This window comes from Corapipo altera, unplaced genomic scaffold (assembly GCF_003945725.1).
Source record: "Corapipo altera isolate COAL_440 unplaced genomic scaffold, ASM394572v1 67, whole genome shotgun sequence".
Classification (NCBI taxonomy): domain Eukaryota; kingdom Metazoa; phylum Chordata; class Aves; order Passeriformes; family Pipridae; genus Corapipo; species Corapipo altera.
The window spans coordinates 4,718-26,280 of NW_020884906.1; the positions used below are offsets into that span (position 1 = coordinate 4,718).

Here is a 21,563-nt window from a genome sequence, read left to right on the forward strand (position 1 = left end):
AGTCGGATGGAGAGAACAATGCAAAAGACCAAAACAACACAAACAGCAGCCTCCCAACATTCAAGAGTCTCCCCAGCTACCCAGAAATTACCTCTCTGTAGGTTTAGCAAACACTGAGCCAAGAGAAGCTGTTGTGGGAAGGAAATTGCACTGCCAGAGACAAAAAAAAAGGTAACAAAAACATTTTTAAGATTAAACTTTGCCATGTGCCCAGTTCTACTCTAGAAACAGCACATGCCCATGTTGTTCTCTCATGGTTTGGAGAAGTTCTCCACTGAACCAGTTCTCCACCCAAGTAGTCTTCCCTTGCTCTTCCCCACTTCAGCCAATCTACCTAAAAACCCATCCTCAACTACGTAAACAACACAAGGGTGCTTGCAGGAGCAGGAGTTGGACTCGCTCAGGTCTGTGCAAGAAATGGATACAAATGGCACAGAAGGCTCTCCCGACTCACCACTTGGTGCTGTCATCCCCAGCCCCTTTGCAGCATTCCCAGTACAGGTGTTTGCAGAGCATGCTCTAATTGTAACCATAAACCCTAACGCTAAACCGAAACCATAACTTTAAACTGTAACTTTACCCTTAACCATAAACCCTAACCCCGAACCCTAAACCCTAACCTGAACCTGAACCCTAACCCCTAACCCTACCCCTAACCCTAACCTTAACCCAAACCCTAAACCCTAACCTGGACCCGAATCCTAAACTCAAACCCTAAACCCTAACCCTACCCCTAACCTTAACTCGAACCCTAAACCCTAACCCGAACCCCAACCCTGACCCTGACTCAAACCCTAAACTCTAAACACTAACCCAAACCCTAATCCCTAGCCCTAACCCTAACCCCTAACGCTAACCTAATGCTAATTGGGTGTTGTGATTGGCAATTTTAGCCTGCTGTTGTCATGCCAATTGGCAATTAGGATTTTCAAGTGCTTTGTGATTTGTTATTGTAGTGTTGTGTTTTCATGGCAATTGGTAATTAGGGTTTCTCTTTTAGAAGTGGAACAGTTATGTTGCTTAAAACAGTGGAAATGTGATAGAAAGTAATCTTTGACAGTGGGTAGGTATAAATATAGTGTCCAGTCTCTTGAAGATATCACAGATAGCACTAAAACCCGCATTCTGGGCACTCTTAATTGTCAAGTAAAATAATGGATACAGTGTGGAAACCATACCAAAAAGCAAGTTTAAAAATGCAGAACTGTCTACAAAACCAGTATAACAAATGGCCCAGGTTTATTGCTGACAGAACGGTACGAGATATAATTTGTGGAATTCTGTCTGAAAGGAAATTCCTGCCACTTCTCCAGGACTGTACAACAGCGTGTCCTGACTGTAGGTAACCAGCAGCCAGGTGGGATCAGCACTTGGGGTACGGCTGTACAGCCCTTGGTCATCCACAAGATGCGCATGAGTGATGGCACCTTCGGATCTTCTCTTGATCCAGTCTAATACTGGACACTGAAAGGATCCAGGATACTGGCAAGAGATATGTGAAATGTGCCTAGTTCTATGTAAACTTCTCAATCACTTTGCTGTAATACAGGATTTCATCATTAAGTGTCAATTTGTGAAGGCAGCTGCACTCAGCATGGATTTCTTAAGAACTGCCTGGGCTATTGTTAATTGTAGTGTGGGTGGTATTTTTGTCTTGTTAAAGGAAATGCAGATTATCTTCTAATTATCCCAGCTACCACTGACACTCTTACAAGCTATAAATTCGTGGATTAAAACTACAGATAGTAATTTCAGAATTCCCAGTGGTGCTTCTAGTACTGTCTCTGGTGTCTGGTGGCTCTGTGTCTCAGTGCAGGTATAGACGAGGGCCCGAATAACTGTATTTTGGGCAAAAAATGTTTAGAGAATACATGGAGACATATAGTAGACTTGGAAAATTATGCAGTCAAATAAAGACAAGCTGAAGATATTAATAGAATTTTGGCAAATAAAGAAATCAAGATAGTATTTGAAGCAGCTTGTTTTTCATATTTGTAGACATGGAAAATCAGGCGTAAGAACTGTTCTTCCAAGTTACCGTGGTACCAGATTTAGGTATTTGTACATTTCACAGTCATAGAATCTGGACGAGCTCTTCTATCAGATGTCATCATTTTTAAATCTTCCCCACCAGCATGGCACTTCAGCAGCACATCAAGAATCCTCAGAGGGTCTCTGCAGCTCCTGTTTTCACACAACGTGTGCCTGCCTGGCACATGAGTAACTTCTCCACCCAGTTAGCACACAGACTCACTTTGCATCCCTCTGCTACTTCACCAGGAGGGTCTGCCTCTTTCAGTTTCCTCTGACTTCATTTTCCTTGAATAAAATGAATGGAATAATATTTGCATAGTCAATAGAATAAAGTTATCGTGATCATAAAATATATTTGATAATATAACTATTTACAAACTATTTCATAATATGCATAGGAAGTACGTGATTCCTGTAGGTGCTGTATAGATTAGTTCATTAACAAATGTTAGTTACTGAGTTTTGGAGCAATAAGCACTATATTAATGCAAAATATTGATTATCAAATATCTGTTCAAGGACTAATTTTAAGATTGTGTACTAGAATCTTGTGCTTCATAATTAACAACTTTTGTTGCATTTTTGAAAGCCTTTTGTAATAAGTACAACATTTCTTTTTCAGGTTGTCTGAGTCTGTAAAGCTTATTTTAGAGCTTAGAACTTTTTCAGATGACTTGTTCTGTAGAACAAATGTCAGATCAAGCAAGGACATGAACTTACATAAGGGAGGGGCAAAGGGGAATCAAGGCCACGCATCAGCAGAGCGGATCCTGGACTAATTCCTGAGCACACTGGGTCAATGGGGAATGTTTTAAGGAGCAAGTCAGTTTCCCGGACACTGATGTCTGATGTCATTTTAGATGTGATGTAGTAAGTTATGTCCTATTTCATACCTGCCAGCCCTGTGTCTTGGATACCTAAGGGCACCTGCACTGACACTGAACAGCTCCACAGCTGAGAAGGGTCAGAGCTGGAGGGCAGCTACAGTTAGAGCTCTATTAAAGGGCTAAAAAGCGCATGGCAAATTACAGTCCTGATTAATCCTGACAGTGACCTTTTCTCCCCTTCCACAGCTCTTTTCTCCCAGAGATGGTAGCAGGGCACAGCCAGCTGGGAGCAGGGGGGCGAGGCTGCGCCGGGCAAGGCACCGTACGGTAAGGCCGGGGTGGGTTTCATGGGAGACCAGCGGGGCTGGGGGTGGTTCTGTGATCAGATACGCCTTCCGGAAACGCCTTTCCCTCTCCTTTCAGGGGGAGAAACTAAGCATGGGAAGAAACTAAGAAATAAAGGCGGAGAGGGGCTCTGAGCATGGCACGGGCTTGTTTGATTAAGCCTGTGACTACAGGTCGTTGTCTGTTGCCCCCCGACGAAGATTTGGGGGGTGCACAGTACACAGAATAAGGCACAGCAGCACTTCAGAGCGATGATTAAAAACGCAGTCGTACAAAAGTCACCGTCGAGGACCGCAGAGCCGCCTGGAGGAGAACCCGAACCGAGCGGAGCGGAGCCGAGCCGAGCCGAGCCGAGCCGAGCCGAGCCGAGTGCCGCCGACCTGGGCGGCGCCGAGTGTAGCCGAACCCGACCGGAACGGAGCCGAGTGGAGCCGAACCCGAGACGAGCCAGGGCGAACGCAGCCGAGCGGAGCCGCAACCGAGCGCAGGCCCCGCCCCCGCCCCGCCCCGCGCGCGCCGCCGCAGGAAGCGCAGGGCGGCTGGGCCGGCCCGCGCCGCGATGCATTGTGGGGCGCGGCAGCAGAGCCAAGATGGCGGCCAGCAGGAGGCTGATGAAGGTAACAGCGCCGGGCAGGGCCGCCGACCGAGCGGGCCCGGCTCCCCCGGCCGCCCCTCCGCCCCACGCGCATCCGGCACCGTGGGGCCGCCTCCCCTGCCGCGCCCCGGCCCTCCGGCCTCCTCCGCACCTCTCGGCGGCGCCCCGCACCGTAGCGGCCGGAGCGGGAGCAACCGGCACTCGGGCCGCGGCCGTGGGGGGCCCCGCCGTGCTCCCGCCGCCGCCTCGCGCTCTGGCAGCGCTCCGCGGGCCCGAACAACGCCCGGCGCTGGGCGAGGACGTTGGGAGGGCGCCGCGGGCCGCCCTGACCCCCTCCCTCGGGGGGCTCCACGGTGACTAAGCAAAGAGGAAGGGCCGGGGGGAAGGAAACGCTGCCGCACGGGACCGGGGCATACCCGGGGTGGCGGGAGGGGGCGCCGACCCTGCCGAGGGAGGGCTCGGCGGGGAAGCGCCGTCGCCTCCCTCCCTCCTTTCCTCCTTCCCTGCGGGGGGGGTTCGCCGCTCCCGCCGCGCTCGCCCCGGTGAGGAACCGACCCCAAACGCCCGGGGATGAAATAATTCCGTTTTCGTTGTTTCGGAGAGTAGCCTCTTCCTTGTATGAGTAAGAAGTTTGTCGCACTGAAACGTGGACCTGGGTTCAGAAGTTTCGTTATTCGCGGCGGACGTGGTAACGTTTTTGTCTTCGCTCTATTTGTTCTGAGCCGCGGATGGTACTTGGAAATGGAAACTCGGCCCCGGTTGGGTTTTAACCAAGAGCACGTTTGGCTTATTGTAAAGTACCGCTCGGGATTATGTTTCACGTTATTTTGCTTGAGGAGTAAGAGACTTAAAAGGAAAATGGTAACCGTTGCCCCCAAAGCACACAAATTTATTTTATGTGTGTATATAATTGCCAATTAACATCTCAAACTGTGAGCAGTGAGGTTTGCCCAGGACACCCAGATGTAGTGGCATAAAATGTAGTCATCTCTAAAATGCTCTGACAATACCCGGCAGGATTTGCATACAAAGTACCTGTGAGGAAATCAATGAACTTTACAGGCCAGTCCAGGGAAATGGAGGGGAAAGATCCTGTAACTATTGGGTGATGTTTCAACCTTATTAAAAGAACTGCCCCTTTGGGGTGCAACATAACCCTGCACTAGGATTTGACAGATACTTGGGCAATTCTATTAAACTTAATCTATTAAAACCAGTTTCACAGCTGGGTTCAAGGATGTGGACCCCCAATAGGACAGGGATTTCACCAGGACATGTAGATGGTAGGTTCTGAAGCTGCATTTCTTTAATGGTACGGTTATATAAATAAGTGTTATAACTTGGTTGTTTTTGAAGAAACCAGTAGCTCAGCAGCGCTTCCATAAGGCTTGTCTTGTCAGTTTAAATGTGCTATAGGGCATTTAAAAATTAAATAGTAGATACATTGTTTGCAGTGTTGTTCATATATATTAAATCAGTAGGTGTAAAACCTTTAATTGTCCCTAAGGAACCTGGCAAGATGGAATTAGGTTTTTATTTCATTTTTGATAGCTGTTATGTTTTGTTGGGGCTTTAGTATCATAATCAGTATGTCTGTTGCTGTATACTCAAGTAAGCTTCCCCTTAGTTTGAGATAGTAAACAGCCATTTAATTCTATATTTTTGTAAGGCAGTTTTTCTACCTTTTCTGAAAAAAATGCATTAATTGTTCAAAAGCACGTCACTACTACTCTGATAGGGAAAATATATGTTTACAATTATTTTCTTCTTTAATTTAAAATAGAAAATAAAAGTCTGAAAGGCAAGAAAAATTATTCTTAATATCCGCAGTACCTCTTGCTTTTCAGCCCCCCTCCTCATTTTCACTGTACTTCTGAAACATTAGTTAGTACTTTCATCTTCTATTAAAATGCAGTAAAAATGGTTTTTGACAGTGTAACCATATTTTCTAGAAAATTGGTGTGGCAGTTGTTCCTCGGAGGGGTGTGGGAAGGAGAGAGACATTGATAACTTACGTCTTACATTTTTCGTTTCATTTTTATTGCCTAATATTTGTGGGTTGTTCACGCTGTGTGTGGTTTTTATGCAGCCCCAGAGCTGTGAGATGCTCTATCACACAATTTGCAAAGGCTGTTAAATAAGCAGATCCTTTCCTGCCTCTGGAGAGTTGAGTCAGCCCAAATGGCTTTGGTTTTGCCATTCATCTCAGTAGGAACAAAGTAGAGCTCATATGAGTGACATCATCTGGATTGCTGCAGCGTGATGCTTTGAAGGTCCAAACTCGCCTGTGTATCACCCTAGTATCGCTGTTGAAGTTCCAAATTCACAGGTCCACTTTAATTTAAAGTTATTCGCTGTTGAAGTTTTGCAATTGGGTAGAGTCTGTGGGCTGTCTTTCTCAGGGTCTTGGAATGATGAGTGATTATAACTAAAGGAAATAGGGGTTTTCTCTGTGTCACTCAACTATGTTTGAAATAATTTAGGATAAGCATTAACTGTCTTTTCTCTGAGCTAAATATCAAGTTTGTCTTTGATAAGTGAGACTAAACCTTAAACCTTTTATAGGTCACCCGTTTCCTTAAGGTCTTGCCAACATTTTGAAGTACTGCATTTTTTCTGGACTCATGTCATGCATCATGGTTATTCATATTAATCACTGTGGCTCAAAGAGGCTGGATGCAGCACGTCCGTAATAACTCGCTGTCTACCTGTAGAAAACTGCAAGTATGAGTCTAGTTTCTGCTCTCCAGGTGGAAATGGATGTCCTTTACAGGTTGGGGAAGCCATTTGCAAACCCCTGTGTGAAAGAAGCATTACGAATTTTGTCATTGTACTCATACAGTTCAATTTTAAATGTGAATTCAAGTTGTAAAGAGAATAAGGTTGACTTGTTATCTGAGGGTGTGTTTGAGCAAATCACGTTCCCTAGGCCAAAGAGCTTATTTATGGCCTATTTTTGCTGAACTTCAGAGCATCAAATAGTCTTAACTGAAGTCTTCCCTCCTGATTCACAGCAGCTCAAGGGAGTGTGCCCTTCCAGGAGCACACCTAGCTTAGCAAAAATGGGAAATAAACATCGCTAATGACTCATGTTCCAGTGACATCTGAAGTGGAGGTTTGATCTGTGAGCCACCATTACACCTCTCCAAAGAGCCACAGTTGTTGAATCTTGACTCCTTGTGAAATGTGAGTGGTGGGAATAAAGGAGTCTTTGTCAAAGATGTTCTGTTGTGGATGATCTCTCAGGGTTAAAACAGGCAGATATGGAGTGATTATATTTAGGAAAGGATCTAAGGCTTCTCTTTTAAGGGGGTAGGAGGCTTCAAGGTCCTTTCCTGTATAAAGCAAATTGTCTCCAAACATGTGTGATGGAGATCACGGATCTCCCGGAGACTTCAAGGGAAGGCTTTTCACAGCTGCCACCCACTACTGTAAAACAAGCTGTTCTCCATGTGAGATCCGTAGCTAAATGCTGTGTGGAGAAGTAGTGGGGGGCTGCAGAGGGTGCAGCTATTTTGGTGCTGGATACTCATAGTACTTACTTGCAGGTGTAGTAACATGATGCCGAGCTGCACATTCCACAGGGTGTTGGGTGGTGTTGGAGAAGGCTGTGCTGCCCCAGGTGTGGGGCTGTGCCCTTCCATGGTGGCTGCCTATAGTCTGTAAGATCCATGGTTTAGTTTCCTGGTTTTTGGATGTTCAAAAGTATCTTTAGTGTTAAAAATTGAAAATAGATTTAAAGAGTAAATATGAAGTGAGATACGTCGACAGTTATTTTAATCTTATAGTTTTTGCTCCGTTTCCATAATTGCATAGTCAAACATTTATGCAACTGTTCCACTCCATGATAAAACACAAACATGAGGCCACACCCAGGTAGGTGGCCTGCTATCTCCAGGATGCTGTGGTCCTGTAAACACTGTAACCCTCCCAAATAAAGAGGTTTTAGACAACTTTATTATTTGAAAAATAGTTCAAAATTGATTCAAATTTCCATTCTCAGTAACAAAGGAAATGTAGTTTTGAGCAATGTATGATTGTCCTTATGGAGAAGTGAGAATATTGATTAATTTTCCCTTTCTGAAACAGAGAATTGACAAAAGGATTTTTAATCAAATGAAAATACTTTGCCAAAAAGTAGATTGCTCAGTCAATAAGATGTGAGTGTACAAGGTTGTAATTTTGTAGAGGAAACTTACTGCTATTTCTTATAAGAGCTAGATTGTATTTGGGGTTTTAGTTGGGTTTGTGTTGGGGTTTTTTTGTGGTAAAATTATATTTTTAGGTGTTTTAACATTTCTCTGTACTGTAAATTCAGAAAGTGAAATTGGTCAGTTCCTGATCAGTGTTTTGGACCCTGTTTTTAAAGAATGTATTTATAAAGACTTAAACATAAGTTGTAAACACTAGAGAATCATAGTTTAGTTATTTCAGTAGACTTTTGTTTTTATTTGTGAATTTAGTAGTATTTTGGGCTTGATGCAGAACTTACTGAAATCAGTATGAGCTCTTACACTTATTCCCATATTCTAGGATGGTACTCTTACAAATATTTGCCTTTACTGCATTTTCCTATCTGACTTGTTTATTTAGAGAAGTCTCAAAACTTGAAAGATGCATGGATAAAATGGTTGCAGGGTTTTTGAAAGACTTAACGGCATTTTAAACCGATGCTGCTTTTCTTTTTAATTTCAAACATTTAATTTTTTATTTGAACAGCACAAATGATTACACAATATTGAAAGTAACAATTTCAAATCCTTAATCATTGTATATGAGGTAGTATGGACTTTATGGCTGTCTTAAACATTATATACTTGAAGATCAAATACCACCTCTGGAACAATGTTTTATCCATTTCATGTGCTGTGTATAACATTTTCTCTGAACATTTCCAAACTACAAACATCATTTCTCAAGAGAGCCTTGAGAAGACCTTTGAGTTTTGTTAGTGGGGAAACCAATGCAGCAAGGTCACATGCGAGGTTGATAACAGAGTGGGGAATGAAGACTGATTGAAATTCTTGCTGCAGTCTTCTACCCTTTATTTACGCTCCTCCTGTGCTCCTTTAATTATGTAACTTGACAAAATTAAGGGGTGGAGGACAAGAAAGGGTATTAATCTATTTACTGTCTGCCTAGACTCTTAAGTATTATTTTGAAATAAATATCTGGATTGTATCCTTTTACCTCATAAAGTAGTTTTTGTTCCTTTGGAGTTGCTCAAGCCCATATTAAATGTAATGTTAACTTTAATCTGTACTGCTTGAAAGTATTTAGCTAGCTCATTCACTTTCTTCACTGTAGATTTATACTGTAGTTGTGGCTGTCTCCATGGCTCTAAAGCAGTTAAATCTTTATTATGGGCTTTGGGAGCTGCCAGAAGAAAAAACCAAAACAACCTCCCCTCACACCCTTAAATTGTGAATGGTTAAGCTCTTACCACTCCTGAATGACTTGTGTAGTGTTGTGATTGTGGGGACAGTAGTGTGAAAAAAAAACTTTTTGTAAATAAGTCTGACACGGAACTGATTCATTTGGAGTGACAAATGAAATCTTAAACACTTCTAGTGTAAGAAGAGTAATTTCTCATATAAATTGGGATCTGTCACAAGTGCATGGTTCAGGCATGTGCCCTGCTAAGGTGGCTTGGTTGTCCATGACCTTTGCAGTCCTGCCTGCGTATGAGGGATGGAACTGCCGGATTTATCCTGTCTGTCCCTGGCTCAGCTGTCAGCTCCAACCACAGGAGGAGGGCAGGATAGAGCCCTGACACACTCCAGTAATTTACCACTTCTCTGATTTTGGAAGTGATTTCCTGCAAAGGCCTCACATGTCAGTTTAAAGAGGAAGATGGCCTCGATAATTTTTGGCTCGTTGTTTAGTGTCTTCTTATTTAATTCCCTCTTGAGGGGAAATGAGGAGCTATTCGCATGTTTATTTTAAACTTTTTGTTGCTCGCATACAAAGTTTTACAATTTTGTAATGATCTCTGTATGGGATTCTTCCTTTTCTTAATTCAGCATCCAGTTTTTTAACCTGAATCTAACTATAAAACGTGGGCGTTTAATTTTCCAGAAATGTGAAGCCACGCTTTTCTAATTTGTTTTATTAGCTTAATGACATACCTGAATTATGGAGTCACAGTCCTCCCTTTTTTTGTGCTTCTGGACAGTTGTTCTCTGGGCCAGCAACAGCGTAATGCTTTGTCTGAACCCGGGATAAAAGCTCCTGCATGAAATCTGCACTCCCACTGAGACATAATGGGGGGAGATTTCTATCATATGTGTAATGTTTTTAATATAATAGCTAGAAAATAATCTAAACCCGTTTTCCTTTCCTTGTTTTAGAGTGAAGGCACTTGTGATAATGCCTATTTGTGCATGTTTGTTCATGCTTAAATACTTACTGCTGAATTAGTTTATTTTGTTCCCAATGTTTGATGTGTTACATCTTGTATGGAGTGGAATTTATCCTTTTTACATGCTATGGAGTAGTAGTTTACCAGGACTTCAGTTCTGTGTGTGATGAGAGAGAGCATCAAAACTGTTTGGAGCAAGTTAACTTCCCTGACCCTGTTGGGGCAGAGTCAGTCTGGGATCAGTCAGGCTCTCCCTGAGCTGCTGCTTTGTGCAGGAGCGCTTGAGGGAAGGCACTGGGGGGATTTGCGCTTTTGGTGAGGGTAAAGCATCACTTAGAGCTACGATAATAAAGCTTATTTTCTTGTGAGTATTTTGGCTTGCTCCTTATCCCTATAAATATGATTCATGGGATTATTTTTGTGTAGCTTTTATATGTTTTTCTGCTTTAAGGATATAGGATAATCCTCTTACCTCTTTAAAAAAAAACCCACCCAAACTGTCTGTGACATTGCATAAATCTAGCAGCAGTGGAATTTGGGGATTAATCCATGGGTCTAGACTGGATAGTAAGTTTTAGTGTCGTGAAGACTGTGTTGGGCATCGACTCAGTGTCCAAGACTCCAAGGTTAAACTTCCATGTTTGGAATATGTTCTTGCTTTTGTGGGTGCGGTGAGTGGGAATGTAAATGTTCATTTTCTGATGTGTGACTCTTATGTGATTTTTGTTTCCTGTGCATTTGGAAATCTCATTTTCCTTCGAGTTTATCACTGTGCTGAGTTTATGCAAGAACTTATTGCAAGTATTAAATCTGCCAGTCAGATGCAGAAGCATTTGATCCAATATGAACATAGAGCTATTTTAGGGGAAAAAAAACTTAAACCCAAAAAAAAAGTAGACAGTACAGCTCTCGTAGCAGGAAAAGGGGTGGTTTTTGTTTTCCAGTCTGTAGTGCCTTTGCTTGTAGTTGGTGGTTTTATCATAGTAATACCCAGCCTAATTTTGCAAGGTGCGTGTACTCATTGCAGAGCTGAGCACTGTCAGAGCACATGAGTGCTGCTGTATAAGCAACATTTTTCCTAACCTATGCAGCCACCAGGCATATGCTGCACTTTTGAAAGCACTGGGAAACTTCCATGTTTGACTGTGGATGACTTTTGAATTTGTATTCAGTTAAGTTCTCTTTAAAGATAAAACAGCGGAGTTAAACAGCAAAGGATTGTAATTGTTGTGGGGGAAATAAAAGTGAAACCATGTGTTTCTTTTTAGCTCTTACGAAATACTCCAGGAAACAGTCCCTACACTAGGGTTTATAAATAATTTTAAATAGAAAAATGCTGAAATACTTGTTTTGGTGATACCTGGATCACTAACTGATTAAAAATGGTTTGACTGTTGCAGAAAGATACCTTGTTCAAGAGTGACACAGCTATAAAGAGAGGACTCTTAATGTGTACTGTGAGCTTTGAGGTACCAAAGAGAGGGAAAGCTGAATCTTCTCAAGTCACTGGTCTGAACAAGGCTTGTTTGGGTTAGATTGATATTTTTCTGGGTTTGGATCAATTTCAGCTGGTCATGCAGGAATTTGGTTTTTTTTCAGTTGAAATAATTGACCTGTTCAGTGATTTTTATCTGTGTTAAACTGTTAGGAAATAGTTTTTCCAAATCACTGTTCTCCTTCAGACAAGTCCTTGAATGCATTTTATTTCTGCACCTCACAGTGTTATCAATGGTCTGTTACCAAAGCCACTGATTTACATTTGAGATAGAAAAACATTTTAAAATGTACTTTTTTAATACTTTTGTTGTATCTCTAATCCTGTTAATAACAAGGCATTTTTGTGTTTTCTTGACAAAAAAATAAGCTCTTTAATATTTTGTCATAGAGAATTTTAGTTTTTACAGGTGCAAAATTTTATTTCTTATTTGTGTTGGTTGCCACCACTACAACCTCAAGCTGCTTTAACCTTAAAGAAACCCAGACTGACCTCTAAGGATCTCGAAAAATAAATATGAGCACCTTGCTTAATACAGTTATTAACTTACACTTAACACTTTACTTTGCTTTTCAGGAGCTTGAAGAAATCCGCAAATGTGGAATGAAAAACTTCCGTAATATCCAGGTTGATGAAGCTAATTTATTGACCTGGCAAGGGCTCATTGTTCCTGTGAGTATAGGTTACTCCTTATTCTTGTGAGCTTTAAAATGAGGATCATTTGTATGTCATAAATCTACAGTTTAGTAGTGCGGCTGGTGACCATGAAATAATTCCTGCACCCTGACAAGGATATCTTTTTTATTATTATAAAACCTATCCTTCACAGTTATGCACTTGGGCAGCAGCTGGTTGTTAATAAATACCAGGTGAGTTTACACAGGTGATACTGCAGCATCTGAAATCTGCTCCTGGTTTTAAATCTCGTCTCTCTTCAGACACCCTGTGTAATCTGGGGCAAAGAGCATAATCTTCCTTTGAGTGTCTTCTGTGGTTTGTTTTATCCAAGTCTGATAAATGTTACTTTGTGTTTGTTATAACTAGCCTGAAGGAAAATCCTTCTGTAACTGCAAGGTGTTCTACTCCTGATCCATCCCTGGATGCTGCATTATTGTAGGCCTGGTCCAACACTGGAGCTCAGTGGTGGCACTGAGTATTGGAAGAGGGAAGCAAATGACCTTTTATTTTATATTAAGTTTTTACATTTTGTTTTTACATTGAATTTTTTTACATTAAACTTAAAGTACAAAATCTACATCAACATAAATAATAATTTAAAAAAGAAAGTATTAAATACTTTTACTCCTTAGTATTTATTTTTTTAATTGACTTGATTTATTTCTAGGATAAAATTGAGTATTGGGAAAAGTTTGATGCAAGGAAAGGGTTTGTATTTTCAGAAGTGAACTCTTTAAAAGAAAATGTCTTTATTTAGGCATTAGTTAGTGCCAAAAAAATTAATTTTAAAAAAATTGAATATTTTTATAAACACTAGAGTCTTCTAATGGAGAATGTTTCGTCTAAGTAGATAACCACTGTGTTAGTCAAATAAAGAGGAATTTATTACTAAGGAGAAAGCAGGAAACCTGCTGTGTTGAATTCCTTGGTTGGAAGTCTCTTGGATTTTCACCTCTTGTTTCCCACTGCTGTGGCTGTAGCAGCGGGAAATGCCTCCTTTGGTTCTATGAGTTGCTTCTAAGCCTGCAGCAACTGGGGCTGTGCCACTGGGCAGCAGTTCTGCTTTTCTGTGGATGCTGCCAAAAAGCCCCCCCAGCCAGTGGAAGTCTATCTTTTTAATATATACATAAGACTTTGAGACATCTCTGTAGTGATGCCTCTGCCTTTTTACTCGGATGCTGTTCTGGAATTCACAAGGCACAGGCTGAGATAACGGCTGGGCCTTTGTGCTTTAAATGCTGTAGAATACATTTAGTTACTGTTTACTTATGTACCTGCAAGTGATTCCTTGGAGTGGTTGACACTACTCTTGCAAATAAAGCAAGCGGGATCTGACACTGAAATTTGACAGAGCTGAGGAACAACTGCTTTAATCAGCCACTCTGGTGTTTGTGGTTCGTGCATAACAGTTTAGTGCTTTGATAATACTATGAAGCAGTGTAAGGTCGGTAAATGTGACTAATAAAGCAAAACACAAAAATACTTGCTTTTCCTGTTAAATTAGGAATGTGTGGTGTACAGCAGCTATTTTTAACAGTTTCTGCTCACCAGAGTATGAGTGTACTTGTTTGTTTTGTGAAGATTCAGAGCATCACAAATCTTTAAATGTTGATGAAGTTAACTGTGCTTCAGACCTGCCTTTTGGTTTATAATATACCCTGTTACAGGAGAAGTTAAATTCAAGTTAAATTCACTTTATAGGAGATGTTTTAGTCTTAACACCTCTTCAGCTATTTTGGTACCAGAGTTGATGGCTCAAAAATGCAACACACAAACTGGTTGCAAGTTTTGAGGTTTTTTTCTCTGAGTATTTGCTTTTGAAATTTCACATGCTGCTTGCATTTAGAAAATGTTCTTGTTTAAGGTTTTATGAAGTACGCTTCAGTAGGAGTAACCAGTTACTGATTATTAAACTCTGTAACTAGGCATTACTTTGGTCAACTGCTTAATAAAGGTGTGAAAGATAAAGGTTAATATTTTTGTGTTCATACAGAATTAATGTGAAAGGTAATGTAAAGGTGAACTGTAAAGCTTTAGAAGCTTTTGTTTCTAACGTATTTTGCTCTTCGGCACAACTATCAGTTTCTAAGGGTGTTCACTCAATTGAGAAGCAAGTTGAAGGTATCTGGTCAACTTCTTTTCCTGTTCTGAATTGTAGAATAAGGTAATTTGTGTACTGGGGGTGGCCAAAGTACATTATTTGTTTGATTTCAACATCAAAACAAGATTATCTCTACCCCAGGCTCCTTATTCTTGTAACAGGTACTGATGATGTACCATGAATTTCATTTCACTTAATCAAAACTGCTGGCTATGGACAAACTTTTACAGAGCAAAAATACTCCAGGAGAATGCAAGTTGTGTTTTGGTGTTTAAAATTCTATTTCTCTTGTCAGTGTCAAAATAAATATAACAAATAATTGGAAATTAATTGCTTGAATAGTCTACATACACTTTTGTTTCAATGCATTGGTCAAGTACAGTGAAGAAAATGGATGTTTTTAAGGCAGGTCACTTCCCGTGTCAGTTCACTGAATATCCTCACAAATTAGAGCTTGTGATGGAGGCAAGGACAAGTGAGCTGTGGGGGGAGGGAGCACTGACTGCTTAAGTTGTCACCACCACCAAAAATTATTTGTTAAACCTCCAAAGCTTTTAGGATCACTTTGGTACAAAGTGATTTTAAAGCCACTGCAGTTACTTCTTCTCGTGGGTGCAGAAATTGTGCTGTATTTCTTACAAATGCACAACCAGATTCTCCATATGGATGAACTTAAATGTTTTCTGTTGACTAATATTTTAATACAACACTCCCTGCCCCCCAATACTGGTAAATCCTGGAGTGGGTTTGCAGGGAATGGTCTGGTTGCTAATGAAGAATGTGTGTGATTATAATTTACACCAACTGGAAACTCTCATCCTTTGATTCATGTTTCCAGTGTGTTTGAAAAGGCTTCATTCCACAGTTACTGTTTTTAGTGCAGAACAGTATTTTCATAAGCTTTAAATGTAGCAATGGTTTATTTATTTTTCTTCTGCCTCCCTTCTGCAGTCAGTATCTGAAGCAGTATCAATAGTCTAACAGATTTTCTAAGTGAGATTCTGGGCATTGTTTTTTCTCTTTCAGCATGGAGAACTTCACAGTTCTCTCATCATACTTCTTCAAAACTGATCTGATAACAGTAGGTGCTAAAACTGCACACAAATTCAGAATGTTCTCATCAGCAGACGCAGTGAATATCTATCTTTAGTACCCATGAATGCTCAGCAGTTTTTTGTGTAGTCAGCACAAAAACGTTCTCAGAACATTTAGGGAGATCTGACAAATCGAATTGCTTTGCTGCTGATGCCACCATGTTGTAAGACACACAAAATAACCGTCTTCAGAAAACCTATTTCCCTTGTCAGTCTTCCTGTTTGTGTCTTGGAAAGGGCTTACAATGTTTTTTGAAACGCAGAGTTGGAATAAAACTACTTGTTAAGTAGGGCCTTGAGTTGGGAGTAAATGGGGTTGGATGCTTTCTCACTAGTAGAAGTGTCAGCCAGCTGAAGGACAATGGCAGTCTGCTTTTTCCAGGGTGGATGCAAACGTACAGATTGTATTGCCTCTGTCCCAGGTTTTGATGTTTCCTGACATACAGACATGGCAGTACATGTTGGAAGAAAGTGCCTTTCAAAGAGGTCATTTGATAGATCCAAGTCTGGAGCATGCTTTTTTTACCTGAGTCCATTAACATGTGCCACATTCTTGACATTCCGCCTTCTTATTGCAGGACAATCCTCCATATGATAAAGGAGCCTTCAGAATCGAAATCAACTTCCCAGCAGAATATCCATTCAAACCTCCTAAGATTACATTTAAAACAAAGATCTATCACCCTAACATCGATGAAAAGGGGCAGGTTTGTCTGCCAGTAATTAGTGCTGAAAACTGGAAGCCAGCAACCAAAACTGACCAAGGTAGGACTCCATGTGGAGAGAGAACTGGGTATGGAAAAACTTTGTAGTGTGTTTAAAGCTAATAATGTGTCAACTTGTCAGCTGCTGGTGCTCTTGGGATGTATTTGTTCTAAGGCTTGTGTCACGAATCACATGAGGTATGCAAAACTTGTGGAATCTCATTTTGTTACTGGCATGTGAGGTGATGGCACTGACACATGCAATTTCCGTTTCCAGGGAACCACAAAACTCCTCATGACTGAAGAGTTTATTAAGGTGGTGTCCTTGGTATACTTGAAAATTTTGGTGGTAGTTTGTGTGGGGGTTATTTTGCGTTTCTTTTTAAACAGTGACTTTAGAATCCAGAGGTGTTCAGTACATTTCTGGATGTTTGAAAGAAAGGGTCTATACTTCAAGGCTTTGTATATTTTATAATCTGCCATGTGGTTCAGTGATTTGATACGGCTTGAAATAATGCAAATCTCTCATGATCTGCTGTGTTGTGGTCTTTCATTTGTCTTTTAACTCGTTCTTCAAAAAGTTGTTTCAGTGTCAGCATCTGTTGTTACTACATGGTTGTATGAACCTGTGACAGTGTTATTACAGCCCTGCTTAAATGCCTGTTCCTTTTGCTTCACATTTCTTCTGCACTAAAAAATCACCCTCAGTCTGTTTGCTGTTTGGGCCTTTCTCAATGAAATAATGTGACATTATTATAATGTACAACATCAAAGTGATTGGTTTTGTTTAGTGAGGTGTCAGGAAAGTGGAGAGATTAGGTTCATCATAAATCATTAACTCACCTTTCATTCACATACTAAATGTGCATCTTACTGCTGTACTTTTTATTTATTTATGCTTAATATTAAAAAAGACTGTTATGACAGTATAGTTTTTAAATGCTGTGGATATTGAGGCAGTTTCTGTTATGACTTTTTCTGGCGTGTGTGTTTCTTACTGTGTTCTTAAGGTTATTGAATGCACGTTTTCCCTCTAGTGTTTTAGCACGTTTCGCTCAATGAGAAGGGATTGTCCCATGCAGTGTTGCTGCTGGTTTCATAAGCAGTCAGTAATGTGATGGCAGTTGTAAGTCCAGGACTGGTGAGTTACTGTGAAGGAAGCTAATAGCAATTCTACATTCCTTAGATAGTTTGTTGCAGTTTCAACTCAGGATTTTTGGTAAGAAATGTTCCTGTTTAGCAGTCCAGAGTTGAGCATTTAGTTTGAGGTATGTTCCCTTTCCTGTCAGCTAAGGGTAGAAAAGAGTATGAGCTTGACAAAATCAGTGCTCCAAAAGAAACCACTCTAGTATTCCTGATTCTACTGGAGTGATAAGCATTGTAGGAGCTTGCATTGCAAGGGAGAATCCAGTTGAACTGCTAAGTACATGTTTCAGAACAATGGCCGGACTCTGCCTTTCCACACACACGTGGCTGAGCTGTGGAACACTCCTCTGCAGGATGGGGCAGGTGTCAGCGTTGGAAGTGAGTTCAGGAGGAAGCAGCTGGCCCTGGTGTGCAGTACATGAAGTGAAGAGGGTTTGTTATACTCACATTAAAAACCCCGGGAGTGCTGCCTTGTCTTAATCAGAGTAGCACAGACTTACCTCAAACGAATGTTGCTCATGCTGCTTGAGCTGTTGGCCAGGGAGGTGCTCTTCATGTAGACCTGCCCCCAGGACACCTTTGAGTGACAGGAGAGGGGAACTCCCCATCCTTGTGAGCTTTCAGTGACCATGAGGAATGTGTGAGGAAAATGTAGCAGTAAATGTCACTGTGGTGCGTGAGGCTCGCTGTGTAAATGTCAGGGGCATTTCTGTTTCCTGAGGAATGACATTTCCTCGGTGACATAGCTGTGAGCAGGGGGGAAATGCCCCTTCCAGTTCTCACCCCTTTGTCTGCCTGGTGCATCTCTACTGGTGGCTGCCTCGGTCAAGAACTATGAGAGTAAAGGGAAGGCTTGTCTGCTGTTCACAGGGGAATTAAGAGTCATAGGAAATAAAGGTGGAAAAAAGGGTTTCCGGAAGTAGGCCCAGTCACAGCTGCATCACTGTGACAGGTGTTGAGAAAAATGCTTCATGGTGGAAATTCCATCTTTACCCAATCCCTTTAGATGAATTTGTCTGGGAACTTTGATTCTTTTTGAGCCATAGGAGAGTATTTCAGATGGTATGCCAGTTATGGGAAATCATTTGTAGTCCACTTTGGTCTCTATTCATGTTGATTTTGTTTACAAATACAATTTTCTGGTGTTCATTCATGGTCATTGAACAAAATCTTGGCATAATGCTCCAGCTTACTCATATCCTGTGTTTGAAAAGGCCCGAGATTTATGGGGATGTATTTAAATGCAGTTAAAGCTCTTTTCTTACTGGGGAATTTTGCTTATAGTTTGATTTTTAAAAATTAACCATCTTAGTGTCTGATGGTCTCTATACTTCTTTTGACAGTAATCCAGTCCCTCATAGCACTGGTGAATGATCCACAGCCCGAGCACCCCCTCCGGGCTGACCTAGCTGAAGAATACTCTAAGGACCGTAAAAAATTCTGTAAGAACGCTGAAGAGTTTACAAAGAAATATGGTGAAAAGCGACCAGTGGACTAATCTGACACAACTGCTGTCAGCAACGTATGATAGAAGATCGGAGCAGTGCATTTGAGACACCCCGTAAAGCAGGACTCTATGGAAAATTGACAAGTGCCACCTTTCGGTGTGAACTTGTGGCTGTTACTAACTTTCTACAGTTTTCTTAATCAAAAGTGGGCTAGGTAACCTGTAAAGAAAGGATTAAAATTTAAGATGTTCTAGTTCTGCTTTCTTTGTTTAAAAATCACTGCTTCAATATACTTTAAAGTATGCTGTTTTCTTTTTCTTGTCAGAATTTATCAAAAATATCTTAGACTTATATTCTGCCCTTAAATTGAAAAGGTTGTGGCTGTCATTTCTTATTTTTCCTTGCAGTTCCCACTATCTTGAGTTCATTCACTGAATTTTAAACCCCCTCCTCAAAGTGATGTCTTAGGAAAAATATCCCAGTTCTGGCAGAAAATGATTGAGTGTTTGGCAGTTTCATTTACTTTTCTTTTTAAATGTTGCACTGTACTTTGTGGGACTTGTTCCAAGTTCCCCTGAACTTCAGTTTGTAACATAATAAACAAAAACCAACCCAACCCTACAAAACCAATCAGAAATAATGTCTGGGTCTGATGTAAATCTGGCCAGTGTCTATTAAATGGGGAAACTCAAGTTTTTGTGTGCGTCATTGAATTAGAATGTGGCTTATGTTCTGCTTTTGGAATACTTCGGGGAAAAAAATCTGTAGCAAACAAGTAGTGGAATGTGATTTCAAATTTCCTTCACTTCTATCCTTAATACCTATGCAGAGCAGCAGGAATGTGCACAGAACAACATTGCAACCAATCCAGGAGAGTGTTAGAAACTGAGGACCAAGAGGTACCAAAGTGATAAACTTTTTTTGAATTTAAAATTGGTATTTTGGAGATGTTCATTTGGAGTTAAAGAATTAAACGTGACAGCACTGCTGTCATCTCTGAACGTTTTCCATCAGAATGCATAAGAAACACCTGTGTTTATAGGATGGCACTTGTGCCCCTTCCCAGCCCCTCTGCTGCCAGGTTCGGCCGGCACTGGAGCAAGGACAGGGCTGAGTAATAATGTGTGAATGTGCTTTGCTGCTGCTGCTCCTGTGTTTAAACACACGAGTTGGGTGATTCAGTGAGTGTTCAAGTGTCATTCTGGCATTGTGGCTTAATCAGGCAGAGCTGTTTGCCAGTTGCTCTGGGGCACTCCTACGCATGCTGAAGGAAACCCTTTCTGTTCAGACCTGAGCATCCTTGGCTGTGTCCCTGCTGCTTGTCACCTGCCTTCTCTCCCCAGTTCAGTGTGATTTGTAGCTCCATGGTCAAACTGCCACACAGTCAAACTGCCGTGTCCCCCCTACTCCCCAGCTGGGGTCTGTTACTGAGCAAACGAATTATCTCCAGAAATCCATCTGGGAGCACATATCATTTTGATGTGCAGGAAGCTGCGTTAGAAAATCCCTGACACTTAGGTGGTTGCCTATACTCTCAAATTCAGTTTTAATACAGCCTCTGCCTTTGCAACCTTTCAGAACTAGTGTGTCAACCAGCAAGTCTCTCTTGGTTTTAATGTCTTGTGTATTTGCTATTCCCTCATTCATCCCTCTCATCTGGCTTTCATTTCTGATTTAGTGTAAACAATGACAGCCCAGTACCTCACGTCTGTTGAAAGTAATTTTTTTTATAAGTTAGGGAGCTAAGAAATGTTATGTTTAAGTGTTCTTAGACAGATTCTTTGGCAGGTAAATAAAAAGTTAAACCACATTCACCTTATTTACAGGAACTTGCATTTCCTAAGTGTTTTCAGGCTTGTGAGAGCACTATTACCAAATTTTCACAACTTTGTGTCTTCATTTGCAGAAAGTTGGTACCGATTCTGTTTCATTCACGCTCACTTGGATTCATAATAAAATAATGCCAAATTATCTGTCAAACTGAAGCGTGTAACTTCCACATCACCTGAGTCACTGTACCTTTGATCATGTCCGTTGGCATGGAAACGTACCATTCTCTAAATTTTATTTGAAACAAAACTGTAGCATTAGTTTGCTGCCCTCATTGCTACTCAGTAGTTACTCTGTGGTTGTAAAGCCTCTCAGGTCAAAGACTGCGTCTGTCTGCGTTGCTGTGACTCGGATGCCGTTGGAAGGGAAGGGCTGTGTGATCCAAGGAACTCGAGTCATGCAGTGCTGCACCAGCCATTCCAATTCCAGCTGCAGAGGTCACATGGAAGACAGATCCTGCTATCAGTTCTCTTGGTGTGTTCTCCATAGTCCAGTTGCTAAACTGTGAGATGTGTAACCCAAGTGCTGATGCTGTCTGGGGGCAGCCTCTGAACAAAGGGATCCAACACTGTTGTGTGGCTGAAGTCTGAGGAGAAGAAATCCAAGTGTGAAGTCCTATGTTAACTCAGGAAATCCAGCTCTTGTTCTCTCTGGTTCCCTAAGCCATGCTGAATTCTAAACATGCAGTTGAACATCCACAATAAAAGCAGCGCACTGGTGAAACTACACCCAGGAGTACTGGTATAGGCTTCCTGCAAGTCCATTCTGCTACCCTAATAAAAATTGCTCTCAAAGGCTTTGTGGCATGGTTTTATTTTCAGAGAGGTCTGGGGGTTAACTGGAATTGTAGTATCGTTTGTAATTTGGACTTGAGTTGCCTTTAAAGCTTTCATAGAACCACTGAG

General features: G+C 41.4%; 1 protein-coding gene and 1 long non-coding RNA gene across 6 annotated transcripts; one reads left to right on the top strand and one right to left on the bottom strand.

The window, feature by feature from the left end:
* Positions 1–1,968: 1,968 nt before the first annotated feature.
* On the bottom strand, positions 1,969–3,666 carry LOC113951207. The gene is made up of 2 exons (XR_003529087.1): positions 3,480–3,666; positions 1,969–2,319 (listed from the first exon to the last, which is right to left on the bottom strand). It is a non-coding gene; the product is annotated as an uncharacterized LOC113951207 (long non-coding RNA).
* A 55-nt stretch (positions 3,667–3,721) lies between these two features.
* UBE2L3 (ubiquitin conjugating enzyme E2 L3) lies at positions 3,722–21,452 on the top strand. Of its 5 annotated transcripts, XM_027651912.1 has the most exons (5): positions 5,070–5,084; positions 11,563–11,631; positions 12,234–12,329; positions 16,109–16,295; positions 18,724–21,452. In XM_027651912.1, the coding sequence occupies exons 1-5, from the start codon at positions 5,082–5,084 to the stop codon at positions 18,876–18,878; spliced, it is 510 nt and encodes a 169-aa protein (XP_027507713.1). In that variant the 5' UTR covers positions 5,070–5,081; the 3' UTR covers positions 18,879–21,452. The 5 variants fall into 5 exon arrangements, with proteins under 5 accessions (XP_027507715.1, XP_027507716.1, XP_027507717.1 ...); XM_027651914.1 differs by lacking the exons at positions 5,070–5,084; positions 11,563–11,631 and adding an exon at positions 3,722–3,823; XM_027651915.1 differs by lacking the exons at positions 5,070–5,084; positions 11,563–11,631 and adding an exon at positions 4,068–4,154.
* The last annotated feature ends 111 nt before the right edge of the window (positions 21,453–21,563 follow it).